The 18,822-nt window shown below is 34.5% G+C and overlaps 1 protein-coding gene across 4 annotated transcripts in view; it reads left to right on the top strand.

Moving 5' to 3' along the window:
• Positions 1-363: 363 nt before the first annotated feature.
• Positions 364-18,822, top strand: part of LOC140452409 (uncharacterized) — a 98,206-nt gene continuing 79,747 nt past the window's right edge. For 2 of the 4 annotated variants that reach the window (XM_072546643.1, XM_072546646.1), the window contains exons 1-2: positions 365-706; positions 18,397-18,511. In XM_072546643.1, coding sequence (XP_072402744.1) covers positions 18,414-18,511 — 98 coding nt within the window. In that variant the 5' untranslated portion in view covers positions 365-706; positions 18,397-18,413. Of the gene's footprint in view, positions 707-805; positions 950-18,396; positions 18,512-18,822 lie in introns of those variants that run through there. The other 2 variants (XM_072546645.1, XM_072546644.1) reach the window with 2 other exon arrangements.

Here is an 18,822-nt window from a genome sequence, read left to right on the forward strand (position 1 = left end):
GGACTTTCAAAATATAGTAAAATACTGCATAATCTATTTAAATTGACGATAATTTTCTAAAAATAATAATTGGAGCGTTAATTTCTGGAGCAGTGTAGTTCCGTCTTATATACTGGATATACTAGACAAAAATCTGTCAATAATGAATTAAAAATAGTAATCACAATAAAAAAATCAATGCTATCGTCAAAATAACAGTCGAAAAAATTCCTTACGAGACAGTCTGGTTGAAACCGGCGTTAATAGTTGTCCCTGACTTACTTTTCAGTTATGCGCCATCTTTGCAATCGTATAGTAACTTCAAACTTATATGCGAGATGTGTTTGTTCTGAAAAAACAAGGATTTAGAAAGAGTTGGCTCATGTCCCGAATTTAGATAAGCGTTCAGCTACAATATTGTGGGTACCCAGCAAGAAATCTGGCAGGAAAATATGACGTCGCGCACTGTGTATTAAGCTGACGACGGCGCTTTTCCTCAGCTTAAAACTGTGTATCTAACACCGCGTGTATGTGTTCGTAGTTTTTCCAAAAAATTTAATTTCCTTCTAAAGTTCTGCGTTTAATCCACGTCTTCGTTATGTAATCTTGAATCGCCACTCATGTTCTGTTTGAAAATGTTATTTTTACTGATTGTGACTGAAGACTACTCTTTGAAAGTGAAAAGTCTAGTGTATTTTTGATTAACCTACAAGAATAACCTGTGAATGTGAGTGTTTTATATTTATACTAGTTTTTCAGTTTAACAGCCGATACACCAGTGCGTTAATAAGCTGAGGTCTATATATAGACAGAACTCAAAGTAGGAGACCGTTACTATTACACTTGAATGTTTTAATATTTTTTCGTTTTATGATGATTAATTTTATTCTTTTTGACCTATAAACCGACTAAATCTCAGTAAAAATACAACGCAACACAATACTGGAACATAAAGATCTACTTAACTTACGTAAGAAAACTACAATAATTCCAATATTTATTTTAAACTTATAAAATTGCTTATATTATTGACCGTCTGAAATTAGATCATATTCTCTTAGTTTTTATTGTCATTTTAATCAATGTTTTGCCTGCTGATTTGTCTATTTTTATAATCTGGGTTATACGAATTTCCCCTAATTTTACTTGTTACTACAATTTGCACTTTTATTCTTTATCTCGGTCGTCTTAAATTCTAGAGATACTTCGTTATTCTTGTTTATGTTGTATAAATTTTATATATTATTATTGACACAAAATAGTAAATAAATCAAATTGTTTTATCTATCTCAAAACCTATTTTTACGAAAAGCTTACGTTCGAAGTATATTATAAGTGAAATCTGGATTTATTTTTTCACCGGTATGTTTTTAAAACTTGCGTCATATATTAATAAACAAATATACGTATTTTTAACTGAATAATTAGTCCGATTTATTCTCTCTAATGTGATGATAATAAAATTTAGTAGACTTGGAATGAAATCTTTACCGTTAAAATTTTGAATATAAATCAAAATTTTGTTATAGTAATCAATTATTTTAGAAATTTTATGTTTTTATAATATAATGCGATGGCATAAATTGTTTCGAAGTAAGTTAGTATAAATGATTTCAAAATGCAGTACTGTATAGTCAATATATTTTTTGTATAACTATGTATCATTACAGAATACATATTAAGTAAATATGTTACTGGTTTTGGGTATGAAGGGAAGACATCCAATGATGTCTCACCTTATTCTATTTTGATTTAGTTTTGAAGTAGGTCTTGGGGCCAGGTTATATCTAGTCTCCTTGTGGCTGGACCATTGTTGAATAATTCCCTTACTAGCTCATTTTCGTGATTTTGTGACTCCGAGGCTCAATGGATTTCTTCTCTGATGAAAGAAATCTTTAAGTCGTAGTGACGTGAATACTTACGTACCATGATTCATCTACTATCGATCTTAGTACTTTAGACTGAAATCTTTGAATGATATTCAGCGACGTTGGCTTCGCACAGCCCTATAGGTGTAGTCAGTAGTACTAGATAGGTTTCAGTATGGCTTTGTATAGAAGAATTTTGTTTTGGATATTGAGCTTTGCTCATCGGAATTTTAAGTCGATCTATTCTTTTGGTGTTGATATATTTCTTCCATGTGAGACGTTGATCAAGATGGAGGCAAAGGTATCTAGCATCTGTTACTCTTGGTATTCTTACATTGTCCATTCTTACAGGTGGGCATGTCTTTTGGCGGTTGGTAAATGTTTTTTGAGTTGATTTTGTTTTGTTTACTTTTCCTGGATTAAGGATCATAATGAATTCAGCGAATTTACATATTTTTGGAAAGTATGATAAACTTACCATGCAGTTAAATATAACTTTTAGCATAGTAATGGTCTTGCGATGACGTTGTTTTAGTACTTATGCCTAGATTAAATCATAACCAATAGCCTTTCGTGAGTTAAGTTTGTTTACTTCTTTCTTGACTTTTGTAGGAGTAAAACTTTTAATCAGGAGGAACACTTGACATGCTGCGCTAATTAGTTCTTCCACTTTTTCATCAGGGTTTGCTGGCTTGGTTTGAAATACGCTTGTAAGATGTTCAGAAAAGACGTCCGTTTTTTCTTTGCTGGAACGGGCCCATTCGCCATTTAGTTTACGAATGGGAGGGAGAGTTGTGTATGGTTTTTTAAGCTTCTTAGCCGCCTTCCACAACGTCTGGTCAGTTGCTGTAAGGTTTGTAATGTAATGTTCGAAGGTTTTGTTGTTTGCGGTTTTGATGGCTACTCCAAGCTACGTAGTCGATTATATATATGCTGATCTATGTCGTTTTTAAATCTTTAACAGGTTCTCCTCGCGCGACGATTTTCAGCGATGAGTTGGTGGATGTGCAGGGGAACATTTGTGGTATGTGTTGGTTTGCGTTCAGTTCGTGGTGTAGATTGCCATGCCGCTTTTTGCACAAGTGATCCCCACATCACACATGTTATGTGGAGATTTGATCCGCAAATTAAGATTAGTGTTTTCTTCTAGGTAGGATTAAAAATCTACCCAGTACCTAGGTGTTTTTTGACGTAAGTCGAAAGGCGGGTGGGTTGTTTATAACTGAGTGCTCTTGCTTATAGTAATCGGTGTATGATCCGATGAGAGATTATAGCTGTTGTTATTGGACACTTCTTTGCTTACGTAGTAGTGCAGTATATCAGCAAGTTTTCTGGGGTCACTCGGCCAATACATAGGAATTCTGTTGATGTAGCAATCATAGTTATTGTCGGTCATTGAAAAGATTACGACCTTTTGTTGTTATGAGTATTGAGCCCCAGTGTGTGTGTTTCGCATTCCAGTCTCCCTTTGCTACAAATTTACTGTGGAGATGGCATGACGAGGTGGACTGTATATTGCAGATATGTTAAAGTACCATGGCGTTGTATTCACTTGAACGATTGCTACTTGAATTTTGTCTGTTGCTCATTTCGGTTATTCGAGATGTGATATGCAGCTGCGGATGATTAGGTACCGCCGAGCCGCTTTGAGATGGTACCAGGTCAGGGTATGTTGTTTGTGGTATAGAACGGAATATTGAACGTAGTTAGATCGGTAAACTGGATTTCTGAAATAAGCAGTACATTAATTTTATTTAGGTTTAAGAAAGTAAAATTACTTCCATGTGGCAATTATAAGTATGTTTAAGAATTTCTTTGGTTAATGACTTTTGTTAGTAAGTTTAATATCATACTATTTTGACTCATGCGATGCTAGAACATGTTTTTGAATTTGTTAAGCAATGTTATTAGTTGTTGGTTGGTGGTATTAGTTTTAGGTTCTGATTCGTGGATGTTTTAATGTGCTGTCACGTTTGCATATGTTCCTTGATGGTTTTGTGGAGTAGTGTTTTGCTAAATTATTTCATTACGTACATGTGGATTGTTGAATTTTTTGGGGCAGTTGGTTTCCTCTTTTTGATAAATTTCTGTTTTCTACTAGTTCCATGTAGACTACATAGCCCTTATAGTTAGAAGGCTGATCTTGTTTGGATAGTGCACACTTAGCCAGAGTGTTTCTAGGTTTTTTACAAGATTTTTTATCATACTGTCCTTCACATTTGAAGCAAGAGTTAAGTTTAGTGCAATAGGGTTTACTATGGTCGTATGCTTGACTTCGCATCCATTGGATGATTGAGTGTCTCTTATTTGGTGCTTCGACTGCTATTTTGGTATGTTTTTAGAATTCTAGGTTAAATATGTCTTTGTTGTTACCTTAGGTTCAAGGTCTATAAACAATAAAGCTAAGGATTCCTTTTTTTGTCTGTGTAGGATCTTGGACACTGGTTGTTTGAGTTTCGTGTGTGTGAATTGTGCGAATCTACCTATTTAAAATAATTCAAATTAAAGAATTTATTGTTATTTTATTCATCATCATCATGGAATAACAATTGCAAATAACTAGTTTTTCGAAAACTTGTTACCTAATATGTATCATAATTTCTATATTTTTTTAATTGTGCCCAAAAAAGGGAACCTCTAGTAGGATTTGAACCCTAATCTACTGGTCAATAGACCAACTCTCTAACCATTTAACCAAACCCCCACAAAATAGTTGTTTTCGGCCAGAACGTAACTTTTAGTTTAGTAAAATATTTTTATTATTAGTTTGATTTATAATTAAAATGGCTACTAATTAAGGTTTTTTACTAGCATCTGTCTTAATTTATTCAATCATTTGTTCTAACATTGGAAATTAAAATAACATGATTTTCGACGTCATACGTATAATTATGACTGAATCAACTAGCCACTTATAAGTCTCACAGCTTAATATGCCTTCCATCTTTTACGTTATTTTGCCGGGTTTTAAATCACTCATTACTGTATATATAAACACACATATATATTTTTATATGTGTGTGATGGTACAGAAGTGGATTCTGTACCATAGTTCATATTCATACACTTCGAGAACTAATGAGTAGAGCTAAAAAATATGAAATACCGCTAGCATTAACTTTCATAGATTTTGAGAAGGCTTTCGATTCTATATTTCCCAAGGCAGTAATAGAAGCTATGACCAACCAAGACATGGACAAACCGTACATAGAAACTTTAGCAAATATATACAGACAAACAAGCTAAGGTAAAAATTTATGAAAACACTCCAGAATTTCCCACTACCAGAGGCGTCCGACAAGGAGACGCAATATCACCAAAGCTCTTGACTGCAACTCTAGAAAATATATTCAGCAAATTGAACTGGCAGAACAAAGGAATATCCATTGATGGAGAATACCTCAGCTATCTAAGATTTGCAGACGACATCGTTCTGATTGCTAATAATCCTGCAGAACTACAAAAACTTATAAGCGACCTAAATGCAGCTAGCAATGAAGTTGGCCTAAAAATGAACTTGACGAAAACAAAAACCATGTACAACGAGCTTGGATGTCCAAGATGTAATAATAAACAACACTACACTTGAGACAGTAGACGAGTATGTATATCTGGGACAATTAATACATAAATCTGGCTCCTTACTTCCAGAAATCAGCAGAAGAATGAAACTAGCTTGGACATATTTTGGTAGAAATACAGTTATATTCAAATCGAAGATGTCAATCCACCTGAAGAAAAAAGCATTCGATCAGTGTATACTACCAATCATGACATACAGCTGCGAAACTTGGACACTAAAGAAAGAGACAACATCGAAACTCAAAGTCACTCAAAGGTCAATGGAGCGATGTATGCTAGGTATAACAAAGAGAGATCGAAAAAGAATAGAATGGATCAAACACAAAACCAAGGTTATTGATGTAATCCTTAGAATTAAATCTTTACAATGGCAATGGGCGGGACATTTAGCGAGAAGAACTGACAATTGGTGGTCCACTAGAATTACACTGTGGTATCCAAGAGGCGTCAAGAGACCAAGAAGACGTCCAAATTTAAGATGGGACTACGACATAAGGAAACAAGCCGGTACAACATGGCACAGAAAAGCGAATTTTAGACAATCGTAGGCAGATATGAAGAATGAATATGTATGGGAGGCTATACCATAATCGGTAGAACAAGCTGAGAATGACAATGATGATGACAGTGATATTTTGCAAACAACTACCGCCATCTCTAGGTCAGGCCTGTGACGTGTGGGACCACCCAGTTAATTATGCATGTGACTATGGTTTTTGCGTACGTTTAGAAGATTAATTGTTTTATCGCTTCCTATGGATGAACCCATGATTGGTGCCGATTTTTTTGTATTTACCGGACTTGAAAATTTCTCCAGTCCAAGCCCGATACTAACAATAATTGATCTGAAAAACAAAGATTGTTGCTGCCTTACGGTAAAGATATTTTCAAATAAACTTTTAAAAAAGTTCATTCTAATAAAAAATCCCAGAGCAACGACAAAGTTTAATAAAAATTTATAATATTTAGAAAGTGTCGTCTTAAAGACAGATTGGAATAAAAATAGGTTCTATTGTATTTGCAACAATATTGATTTAAAGAGCTGAACTCGCATAGGAAATATATTGGAAACAGTTAATAGGTTTTCCAGAATAGAAATGTAATAAAGAAAGGAATGTAATTTGCTGTACCGATATTATTGCCTACACGTCGTAAAGTTTAAAGAGCTTTCGATGGAGCTAAATATAATCTCTGTATAACTAGGTGTATAATATTCACCGAATATGTGAAAAAGGTAACGCATTCCTTTGTGGGAATTATAGAGATATCGCATTGATAGAAACGTGCTATTACATATTCAACACGAGAGATTGAGTGAATAAGCAGGCATGCTATTAGAGGACTATTCTAGCTGGTTTTCGTAGAAATAGATCTACTGTGTTATTATGTTTTCGCACTAAATGAAATCCAGGATAGCAGCTACGAGAATAACATACCATTTGCGATAAAATGCACACACAGTGGTAAATTTTGTGTTATTATGTTTTCGCACTAAATGAAATCCAGGATAGCAGCTACGAGAATAACATACCATTTGCGATAAAATGCACACACAGTGGTAAATTTTATGAAGAAAAAGTAATATCTTGTATTTTATGATTCGTTAGGTAGATCAAGGTTGTCATAAAGTTATAACTAGTACGGGGTGTTAGTAAACAAGTGCAATAAACTTCAGGGGTGATTCTGCATAAAAAAATAATGCTACATCCGCAAATGCTTAATTTCCGATATACGGGTCGGTTTCAAGAGTTGGTTCTTGCACATACAATTAAGAATAGTTTGAATTTTTTTATATAAAAAATGGTACGCCACCGAGATATTTAAAATAAAAAATCATTTTTGAATTCGTCGTTTAATTTGTGACAAAACAATTGTCTCGCCTATTTTTCATGCGCAAATATTCCTCGTGTACTTCTTATTGCCTCATAGCCAACTATAATTCGATTTCTCAGGTCTTTAACATTTTGGACGGGAGTGGAATAAACTATGGACATAAAAAACTCCAAATGCAAAAAATAGAAGATTTAAATCCGGCGATCGAGCAGGCCAATGTTTTCTACCTCCCCTCCCTATCCAATGATTTGGATATACTCTATCTAATTGATTGCGTACATTAATGCTAAAATGGGCTGGTGCACTATCATATATGAACCATAAGTGTTGTCTCAGCTGTAGAGGATTTTCTTTAGAAAGAATAGGTAACTCTTCCTGTAAGAATCTAAGGTAAAATTCGCCTGTTTATCACTGTGGGAGGAAATATGGACCGATTAAGTTATCATCAATTACTCCAAGCTATATATTTACTAAAATCTGATGCAGAAAATGAGTTTCAAAGGTTCTATGTGGATTTATACAAATAATAACCAAAAATTTGCTGTTAGACGAACTAGAGAGTTGTTCCTAATATTTTAAATTTTAGGTCTCAAAGCCAGCAATCATATCCTGTAGGTTTGGATTAGATCTCGGTTCTTTTCAAAAAGTTATAGTTTTATCTTAAGATAAATAAATTATCGTACATCACCATCATCATCATTCTATTTGCCTTCATCCCTATGCGGGGTCGGCTTCCCTAATTAGATTTCTCCATGGATTTTTATCTTGGGTCATAGCAATATCAATCCTCTTTACCGACATGTCATGCCTAAGCGTCTCCCCACAGGTCTTATTTGGTTTTCCTCTCCTACTCCTTCCAGGAAGTCGCCGATCAGCAATTATTTGTATTGGGTGATTAACTTCTCGACGCTGAACATGGTCAAACCATCTTAACCTATGCCCTCCCATTTTGGCATCAATTGGTGACCCCCTAGACTTTCCCTAATATACTCATTCTAAAATGTATCCTTTTTTGTCACTCCACTCATCCATCTAAGCATTCTCACTTGCGCTACATGCATTTATTGTTTCTCTTTTGTTTTAACTGTTTATCATTCAGTTTCGCACATCATAGTTGGTTTTATGGCTCTTTTAAAGAATTTTCCCTTTAGCCTTATTGGATTTTTTGACACACAAGTTTTTAACTGTTTATCATTCAGTTTCGCACATCATAGTTGGTTTTATGGCTCTTTTAAAGAATTTTCCCTTTAGCCTTATTGGAATTTTTGACACACAACAGACCACTCGCTTCCTTCTACTTCATCCATCCAACCCTAATTCTATTAGATGCATCTCCATCTATTTCCCCATTACTCTGTAATACCGATCCTAGGTACTTAAAACTATTACTTCTAACAATCATTTCACCATCCACAGACATCATTTTATTTGTAGTAACTCTATCTTTAAATGAACATTCCAAATACATACTCTATTTTTGTCCTACTAAGTTTTAAACCTTTTTCCTCGAGAGATTGTCTTCGCTGTTCCAGTTTTTGTTCTAAGTATTTAAATATTTGGGCTAATATAAAGGGCTTCCTTTTATGTTCCAACACATTTTTCTACTATTCTTCCCTTAATAGACTTTCTTTCTCATCTTTTAACATCCACCACTTGATTTTTTGTGGCCCTCTTCGATATTTTGGATTAGTTTCCCTAATTTACTTCGATGTCCAGCACAAGCAACTTATGTTGTTGGCTTACTGTCTCCCTATTACTTTGCAATCTTTACATCCGTGTATATCTTCTTTTCTGGTCATGAAATAATCTATTTGGGAGTGATTTTGTCCACTTTTGTAGGTAATAAGTTGAGTTTCTCTCTTTTAAAAGAGAGAGAAACAAATTATCATATTTTAGCAACAAATAAACCGACCCGGTTTTACAAAATCTTATTTTGTTGAAAATAGAAAAGGATTTCATTTAGTACATTAAATATTATCACCAGAGTCAGGCAAATATGCAAAAGTGCATATGCATTTGCATATTTTTGTATTTTCTTTTGAATTTTGCATATACTGATACATTTTACAAAAAGTGCGTATAATGGGTTTACAAAACGAATTTATTTGTTTATTTATTTTATGGTTCAAAACCTGATACCTGATATTTCCAAAATAATATTATTCTTATCTTAATCCATTAACAATTCCTAAATAGGTATAGCTTGTCTCAAAATATATCGTCTTGGTTTTCCCCTCGGTAAAGAATAATAATAATACAAACATTAATAATAAATAATAATAATATCGTATGGCTTTTTTGCCAGGGAGATCCTTTCGGATTGTTCCGGGGTCAATTGCATTTTTAACCCTGTTTCAGGTAGCTATAGATTGTCTCAAAGTAACTAGTCTGTACAGGGTAAATGCACAACATCGATGCCATATTTCTTTGCAAACTTGTATTAAAATAAATATCTAATCCATCTTTTGTGTTGAGGGTAGCTTAAGTACTAATGCCTACTAACGACCCTGCCTGGCTTCCTTCTGTCAGTGGTTCTCAAACATAAATAATAGTTGCTACAACATTCTTGGATTAAATTAAAATAAAATGGAAATTAAGAAATGCCTTTTATTTATGTCACACAAGCAGTTTGTTTTTAACTCTACAGTATGTGCTAGCGATACAAACCATTTGTTTATAGATTTAAATAAAATCGAATAATATAAAACTAAAATATAAAGACACATTTTATTTATGTATTGTTCCGTTCAAAAGTTAAGGGGGGAAGGACTTTTAAAAACCGCACTGTATATGTTGGCAGTAACAAAACGTAGAAATATCCGAAAATAAAACTAATAAATTGAAAATAAAAGAAATCATTGTATTTAATTTTGTGTGTAAGTAATCGTAATTGTGCACCATTATATTTAGTTCCTTTTTCTGTCAATCGCTGTCACATTTAGTTTCTGCTTCACTATCATCATCATCATTATTATCGTCACTGTCATAACTATCTCCGTTATTTATATTTATAATAATTGATTCGATATCATCCAACAAATTGTCAATTTCCCACATTTTTTTTCTGTTGCTATTACGTGGTTTATGTAGTTTTTCCATTTCTCTGGCGTAATGACCTGGTACGCTGCTGTAATTAAATTTCGCATTTCAGCTTCTTTAAAATTCACGTTGCTTACAGCTATATACCGTTTCACTTCACTCCAAACCATTTCGATGGGATTGAGTTAACAGTGAACACTGAGGGTGAGAGCCTCAGAATCTTCACATTGTGCTTTTTGGCAATATCTTCTATTATGTACCTGTCATATTTTGCTTTGAAGGTCTTGACTACATTAAGTAACTCACATTTTAGGTAGTCTTCTTCAAAAAATAGGTTCTTTGACAGACGCCACTCTTGAATATTTTTTTTAGTGTTGAACTGTTGGAAATTTGTTCTGACTTTCTGCTGTAATAGGAGGCATTGTCCATTACCACAACAGTTTTTTCTGGGAAATTTAGCATTAAGTTATTTTCGAACCAATCTTCGAAGGTCGGTCCATCCATTTCGTCGTGGTAGTCCTGAGTATTTTTCTTTGCCAAAAACGTGAGCTCTGCTCCATCACCAAATCCACTGGTAGATCATGCGTGCAATAAAACGAACCGTGCACTACGAGCTGTTGGAGCTTTTAATCCTGTTGTCAGACCACGAACAAAAGCATCGCGATGAGATGTAATTGTTTTATCAACCCATTATTTTTTTACACTGTGCCCGATATTTACCCATGATTCATCCAAATACACTATGTTGCATCCTTCTGCACGGTATTTACGAATTGTGCGTAAATAACGATGACGCCACCAGATGATTTCTGGTTTTTCAATCAAAATTGAATTTCTGCCACGTTTTATAAACACAAAATCCATATCACTTAGCAAGCGATGTAGCGTGGCTCGTGAAAACTTGGGCAAAGTTTCTTCGACATTTACAACAGCTAATATGGTGTTTATTGGGGCGGGCATGTTTTCGACGCTGAAGTACCTGAGGGTCTTAAAAGTACCCTTGTTTTGGACGCTGCCGGAAGGATTATCGCAGGTACCAGATATTAGATATAATTAGGGTTTAATGATGGTCATTGAAATTTACTTAGTAACTAGTTATTAGTTTGTCAGAGAATAGTGAAAAGTGAACATGGAAATTTCAACGTTAGTAAGTAGTCGTGGTAAAATTTTGCTCAAAGTGAACAGTTTTACTTTTTCTCAAGATAAAGTACTAAAATCGGGAGAAACGTATTGGAGGTGCGTAAAACGGTCGTGTAAAGCGAAGATATTCACGAAAGGGCCAGAAAAGTTAGTGATCCGAAGTAATCTAGAACATAATCACGAGTGTGATATCAAGACGCTTAATAGACAGATTGTGCGTAGTAGTGCCAAAAGGAAGGCTAAGGATAATTTGACCGAAAGGCCGTCCAAAATCATACATAGTGCGTTGAAAGAAAATGTAGATTGCTTGAGCCACATGTCTGTTAAAGACGTTAATTTAATACGAAATCAAATATACAGTGAACGGCGAATGGCTCAACCGAAACTGCCCAAAAGTAAAGAAGAAACTATTGCTGCGGTAAATATTATGAATATCAAAACACTTAAAGACGAGAATTTTATATTTGTGGTTGAACTAAGTTCTAACATTATCATCTTCTCGTGTAACACTAAAATGCGTTTTCTGTGCGGCAGTGAAACGATTTATATGGACGGTACATTTAGTTACTGTGCTCAATATTTCAAACATTTTTTACCATACATGTATTTATCAATGGACATTATATACCATTGTGTTATTGTTTACTTCCCGACAAATCGGAACAAACCTATATAAAAATATTTAATGTTTTGAAACGCAAATGTGAAGTAATTGGTCTAAAATTCAATCCAAAAATCATTTTCTCCGATTTTGAAATTGCTATCCACAATGCTGCGCGTTTTGAATTTCCAAATGTGCACATTAAAGGGTGCCGTTTTCATCTTATGCAAGCTTGGTATCGTAATATCGGTGGTTGTGGCTTAATTCGGGAATATAAATTGGCAGACAGTGAAATATCTAAATGGCTGAAATATATTTTTGGGCTGCCATTTTTACCTCCCTCAGAAGTCGAAGAATCTTTCATATATGATTTTATGGCTATTCAACCAAAGGATTCAAAAATTGAAAAGTTTTCCGACTACTTATTAGACAACTACATTGGCGACCACGCAATATTTCCGTCGGAGATGTGGGCTGCGATGAGTGAGAGTTTACAATTAACAACTAATGCTTGTGAATCGTTCCACTCGCGTTTTAATGATAATTTTTACCATGCTCATCCAAATATTTTCCATTTTATTGATGTTTTAAAAAATTTTCAAACTGAAACTTACATTAAAATTAATAGTGCCTGTAATAGTGAAAGTAATAGACTTAAAGATCCAAAGAGTAGAAAAAAAATTATGTTCGTTAGAAATAGGATACATGAGTATCAAACTAACTGTATCGATCGATTCCATTTCGTAAAATGTATGTCGTATTTATTTCAAAGTGACAAATAAACCTTATCAAGCTTAATCTCTAGAATTTTATTACCTGACTTTCCATTTACATTTCAATTACACCCAGCGTCCAAATCATGTATGCAGAAACAGGTAATTTTATTTTTCAGTGTCGAATTTTAAGTTTAGCGTCCAAATCATGCACGCCCGTTTTATTAACTTCGGTAAGGAAAATTTTAATATAGTTTATGTTTTGAACTTGAACCGAAAGAAGCGAATTTAAATGCCCCTCGATCTAAAAATGATTTAGTTAACATACTGTAGCGTATTTAAAGAAAACGAGCGGTTTTTAATTTATATAAATATATTTATTTATAAGTTTACAGCACGAAAATATCTTATCAACTAACTTAACTCATAGAAGGTCTGCTTAGATATAATAGTTATTATGTACTAGAATATTCTGGAGTAGTCCATCTCTAATTCGTTTGTTTGACGGGTCGATCTTTCCCGCGCTCGATTCATCTGGAACCTTCTCGTCGTCTCGCGATGCAACCGTTATATGGGCTACGTCGAATGCATGTTCGTAACAATACTACAGGAGTTTTTTGCATATACCATGCGAAAAAAAAATCCAAATAGTCAAATTAGAATCTGGAGAGAAAAAGCAAGATTCCTATCTAGGTGTTTACAATCAATTAATCTGAAATCAAGTGAGTAAGAGATATTTAACCATGATTTGTGTGAAGCATTGTTAAGCTCAAATATATCTTTGTCGAAATTATCAAATGGAAATTTGTGCATGTTTCTTGGAAAATACTGCAAATGTAATATTCCAAGTGAAAGAAGCTTAAGAAGAAACGCGGAGGATTCTGTATGTTCTTTGGTATTCAGTAAAATAAAATTAGATATAGAAGACGTATGCGTGGATAAAATAATTGATTCTTTTGGCCGCTACATCGCACATTTATTAATCGAAGCTCTTAAAAATGAGCAAGCTTGTAAATATAATATACTACTTGCTTAGCACATGGTTTAAGTAGGGTCGCAGAAGAAATTAGAAATAAATTTCCTCTTGTCGATACTGGGTGGGTAGTGGGTAGGAACTCCTTGGATTACCTTGGACAGTCCTATCAGGGAAAATGAATCAGTCCCTGCCCTCCATAGATTCCAGGTGGTCCCTGACCCGGGGAACTAGTACCTGTTTTGGGTCAATTGTCCAGGGTTACGGATGAAGACCACAACGACAATCACGGCGGAGAACGATACCTTCGGTACGACGACAATGGCGGAAGTGGCGACCCCAGATTTTAGGGCTATTATAAAGTCAATTTTGACCGAACGATCGCCGGTATAAGCGATTCCACTCACCTTGCCAACGGTCTCTGGATAGAGGGTGGATGAGCATACGTGAGACAGGGCATTCTTTTGTCCTTGGGGTGGGAAACTGTCTCTAAAAGGCGGATGAACAAAGGATGTTAATGGCATAAGAATACAAAAGGCAATGAGAAACCACCGTATTAAAGGTCCCCAAGGATATCCCAAGAATGCCTAGCCAAGAAGCTTGCCTAGTCCGTGGCAGGCCTTCAGTGCCCAAGGGGTGCTAAGAATCTCCGCGAACAAAAACAATGCTAGGAACCACCCGAAAGTGGGAAAAACCCCAAAGCTAAAACTGGGTACTTGGAACGTTAAAAGTCTTTACACCGCCGGTAAACTAGACAACATAATACAAGAAATGGAACGATGCGACCTAGACATCATAGGACTTGGCGAAATCAGATGGCCTAACAGTGATAAATGTACTAAAGAAAAAGCGACACTATATTACTCAGGAAATAACCTATCCCATTATTATAACGGAGTTGGATTTCTAGTTAACACAGCCTCAAACAAATCAGTAAAGAACTTCATGGCATACTCAGATAGGGCAGCACTACTACAAGTCCATGCCGATCCTGTTGACCTTAACATTATACAAATCTATGCACCAACCTTGGACAAGCCTGAAAATGAAGTAAAACAATTGTACAGAGAGATTAACGAGTTAATGAAACTGATCAAGAACCAGACACTTATAATCATATGGGAGATTTTAATGCGTAGGTAAGGCGAGGACGTGTTGAAGATGTCGTGGGTGACTTTGGCTTAGGAGATCGAAACGAGAGAGGTGATATGCTAATCCAGTTCTGTCAAAAAGAAAAATTAGTCATTGCGAATACCTGGTACAAACTGCCACCTCGAAGACTCTACACCTGGCAGTCTCCACAACATACGCATGACAACATCGTAAGAAATCAAATTGATTTTTTATTGATTAATCAGAGATACAGAAATAGATTGCAAGGAGTAAAAACGTACCCTGGAACAGATATCGGATCTGATCACAATCCCGTAGTAGGAAAATTGAAAATTAAGCTTAAGAAAATTAAAAGAAAATCCATAAAGAAAATTGATATAAACAGCTTAAAACAACCTAATGTTAAACTAAAAGTACAGAAAAATTTAATGAGGCAATAGCGGATATTACCGCAAGATCTAAACAACCGGCCAGTATTTAATGGAATTGTATTAAAAAAGCTATCGTAACTACCACCAAGTCTCTGATCACTTCCCAAAAGTACAAAAAGAAGAATTGGATGACTGACGAAATATTATCAATGATGGACGACCGCAGATCATTTAAAAACAAACACCGAACCAAACATCAGCAGATTAACCGACAAATACGAAAAGAGTGTCGCAAAGCTAACGAACAGTGGCTGCTAGACAGGTGTGCAGAAATGGAGGAATTGGAAGAAAAACATCACCACTTTAACATACATAAACTCGTTAAAGAAGTGACAGGTCATACAAAATCTTGCAATTTTAACAGTATTGTGAAGGACAATAAATTAATTACTGATCCCAAGGATCTACTTCAACATTGGAGAAACTACACACAGCAACTATACTCAGGCAACACTAGAAGAAACTCTGAAAGTGAATATAAAAGTGAACCCTCTTCCAAAATATTGAAGTCAGAAGTTGTAAGGGCAATCAAACAGAGCAAATGGGGAAGAGCCCCAGGCCTAGACGACATATACATAGAGGTTCTAACAATGTTGAGTGAAGACAATATAGACGCCTTGGTAGATCTTTTTAATGACATTTATGGGTCCGGTCATATACCACAAGGTTGGCTTCAATCAACCTTTATACGAATACCAAAAAAGCCAAACGCTAATAGTTGCGACCAATTCCGAATGATCAGCTTATTGAGCCAGGTCCTAAAACTCTTCTTAAAGATAATTCACACAAGAATATACAACATATCTGAAAGAGACATTAGCCCCACGCAGTTCGGTTTCAGACAAGGATTTGGCACACGAGAAGCACTTTATAGCTTAACTGTCCTACTTCAGAAATGCAGAGATCAGCAAAAAGATGTCTTCCTATGCTTAATAGATTACCAGAAAGCGTTCGATTATGTTAATCATTCATAATTAGTAAGATTGCTCCAGGAACGTTATATAGATGAGAATGACCTTAAAATCATAAAGAACCTTTATATGAATCAAGTGGCATCTGTGAGAGTAGGACTGGAATCTACATCATATTTCTCAATCGAAAAAGGTGTACGACAGGGTTGTGTTCTGTCACCCCTCCTTTTTAATCTTTACTCTGAAATGATTTTCGATAGAGCTTTAAGTGACACTGCAGATAGAATCAAAATCAACGGACAGACTTTTAGTAATCTTCGCTATGCTGATGATACAGTCATAGTAGCTGATAGCCAAGAAGCGCTACAACGACTAATAGATAGAATAAACACTGAAGGAGAACGACTGGGCTTGAAGATTAATATAGACAAGACGAAGGTAATGGTGGTTAGCAGAACACGAAATATGCAATTAAACATAAGAGTAAACAATAAGAACATCCAAAAGATCCCCAAGTTCAGATCTCTCGGTAGTTGGATAACTGAAGATCTAGATCCAGACATAGAGATACGTTGCAGGATTGAGCAAGCCAGAACAGCATTTACTAATATGAGAACCTTGCTAAGCAACAACAGCCTTCACTTAACGCTTCGATATCGCTTTGTAAAAAGTTACATTTACTCCATACTGCTATATGGTGTAGAAAACTGGACCATAAAGGCCAATGTAATGAAAAGTAAACGTTAATGCTTAAAAAACAAAATAATGGAAAACTAAACTTCTGAAAAACTTCAAATTACTCTCCTGAAAAGTTGCGATTTCGGACATAGACTAGTTCTGTTCTAAAGCAGCGATATTGTTTTTTAAATAAATAAAAATTTATATATATTTATATAATTAAAAAGTAATTGCTTAAAAGTTTTGTTTTATTTTATGATAACAAGATTAACAACTAATATTTTAAGTGATGGACTTGACCGTTACTTGATGGAAATTCTTTTTATGTAACAATAACACACTGAAACGACTTTTTTTGCCCAAAGTTTGGCTACGGAGTGCGATAGAATGGACAACACGATATCTAGGAAGAAAAAGTATAATTGATATAATCAAACAATTTGTACTATGGGTTGCTAATTAAAATAATTATTTTAATAAGTAGTCTGATACATATGTTTTCAGAAGCAGTTTGAGGCAACAAGAAAGGCACACGCCATCTATCCAACGTAGAAAAACGCGCGTTTGGATCGAGAAACCTCGAGCTTTCAAGTTTAATGTCTGTATAGTTTCCGGATTTACATTTTTTTTGATATCATCAGTCACTTTGATTTTTTAAATACAACACTCTGTATATTGTATTATTATTGGAATCCTCACTTCAATACGAGTTCAGTCAAATGTAACACTTAGTATTTTACCTAGCCACAAAGGTCTTAAATAAATAAAACTTCTCAGTGGCAAATAGTTTTGAAGTAATTCAGTAAATATGAAATGTCATTTTGACATTAATTCATAAAACTAACAAGAGCTTCAGGTTTATTAAAAAGTTTGGAAAATAAATTATATTTATAACTAAAGCTGGCAGTTGTTTTATGTGTTTTTAAAAGCTGTAGTAAACTTTTAATTAATATGTTCAAATTGATTTGTACATAACTTGAATCAAAAAATTTATTGAGGCGATTAGGCGTTTCTAGGCTTTGGTTTTATCTTTTTAAAATGTTCCCGACTAAATAAAATACCAAGTGTTACATATGGTTGAACTCGCATTGAAGTTAGGATTCCAATACTAATACAATATACATAGTGCTGAATTTAAAAAACATAAGTGACTAGTGATAGAAAAATGGCAAATCTGGCAACATTGCAAGCATCTAACTTGAAATGTCCATATTGCATAATAAGCGTATCCCGATTTTTGTATAATTCGGACTATTCATTTAGAGATAATTAGGTGTTTCCAGACTTTTGGTCCACTCTGTATTATATGTGTATAAGGAAGAAAATAGGGAAAAAAATTCCTATATTTTGTAAAATTTAATTTATATTTTGAAGGACTTCCAATTTTCTTTTTAATTTTAGATTGTTGGTAGTATTAATACCTAAATAAAAACGTACTTTTTTGTAGATTACATTTACAATTATAATAAATACAGATTACAATAAAACCAACCATTTATTGTTAAAACACTAACATAACAAATTTTTTGTTTCAGATTTCTAGTCAGACATAATGCACCATGCATATCCTTCCGTACGGGGCGATCCCCTTTGTCCTTTAGGATTTCATCCACAAGTAAGATGGCCCACAAGATGTAAACGATGTTTTAGGTAAATTACTTTCTAAATTTACAGACATTATGAGTTATACTATAACTTTTCACAACTCCTTTTAACAAATAGCAGAATGTGAACATTTTATTTTATGAATACATTTAAAAATGTTATCTTTGCTGACAAGAAGTGATTTGGCTCAGAATTGGTTCGCAAAACAGACGAAGCTACATCAGTAAATGACTTAGGAGTATTAGAAAATAGTGTGTAGTACCCGCTATCCCAGATCCTTTTTTTATACTGCGAGAATTTGTTAGGATACCACTTATCAACAGCTTCTCTGCAACATTGGAAATTTACTTAGTTTT

This window comes from Diabrotica undecimpunctata, chromosome 10 (assembly GCF_040954645.1).
Source record: "Diabrotica undecimpunctata isolate CICGRU chromosome 10, icDiaUnde3, whole genome shotgun sequence".
NCBI lineage: Eukaryota > Metazoa > Arthropoda > Insecta > Coleoptera > Chrysomelidae > Diabrotica > Diabrotica undecimpunctata.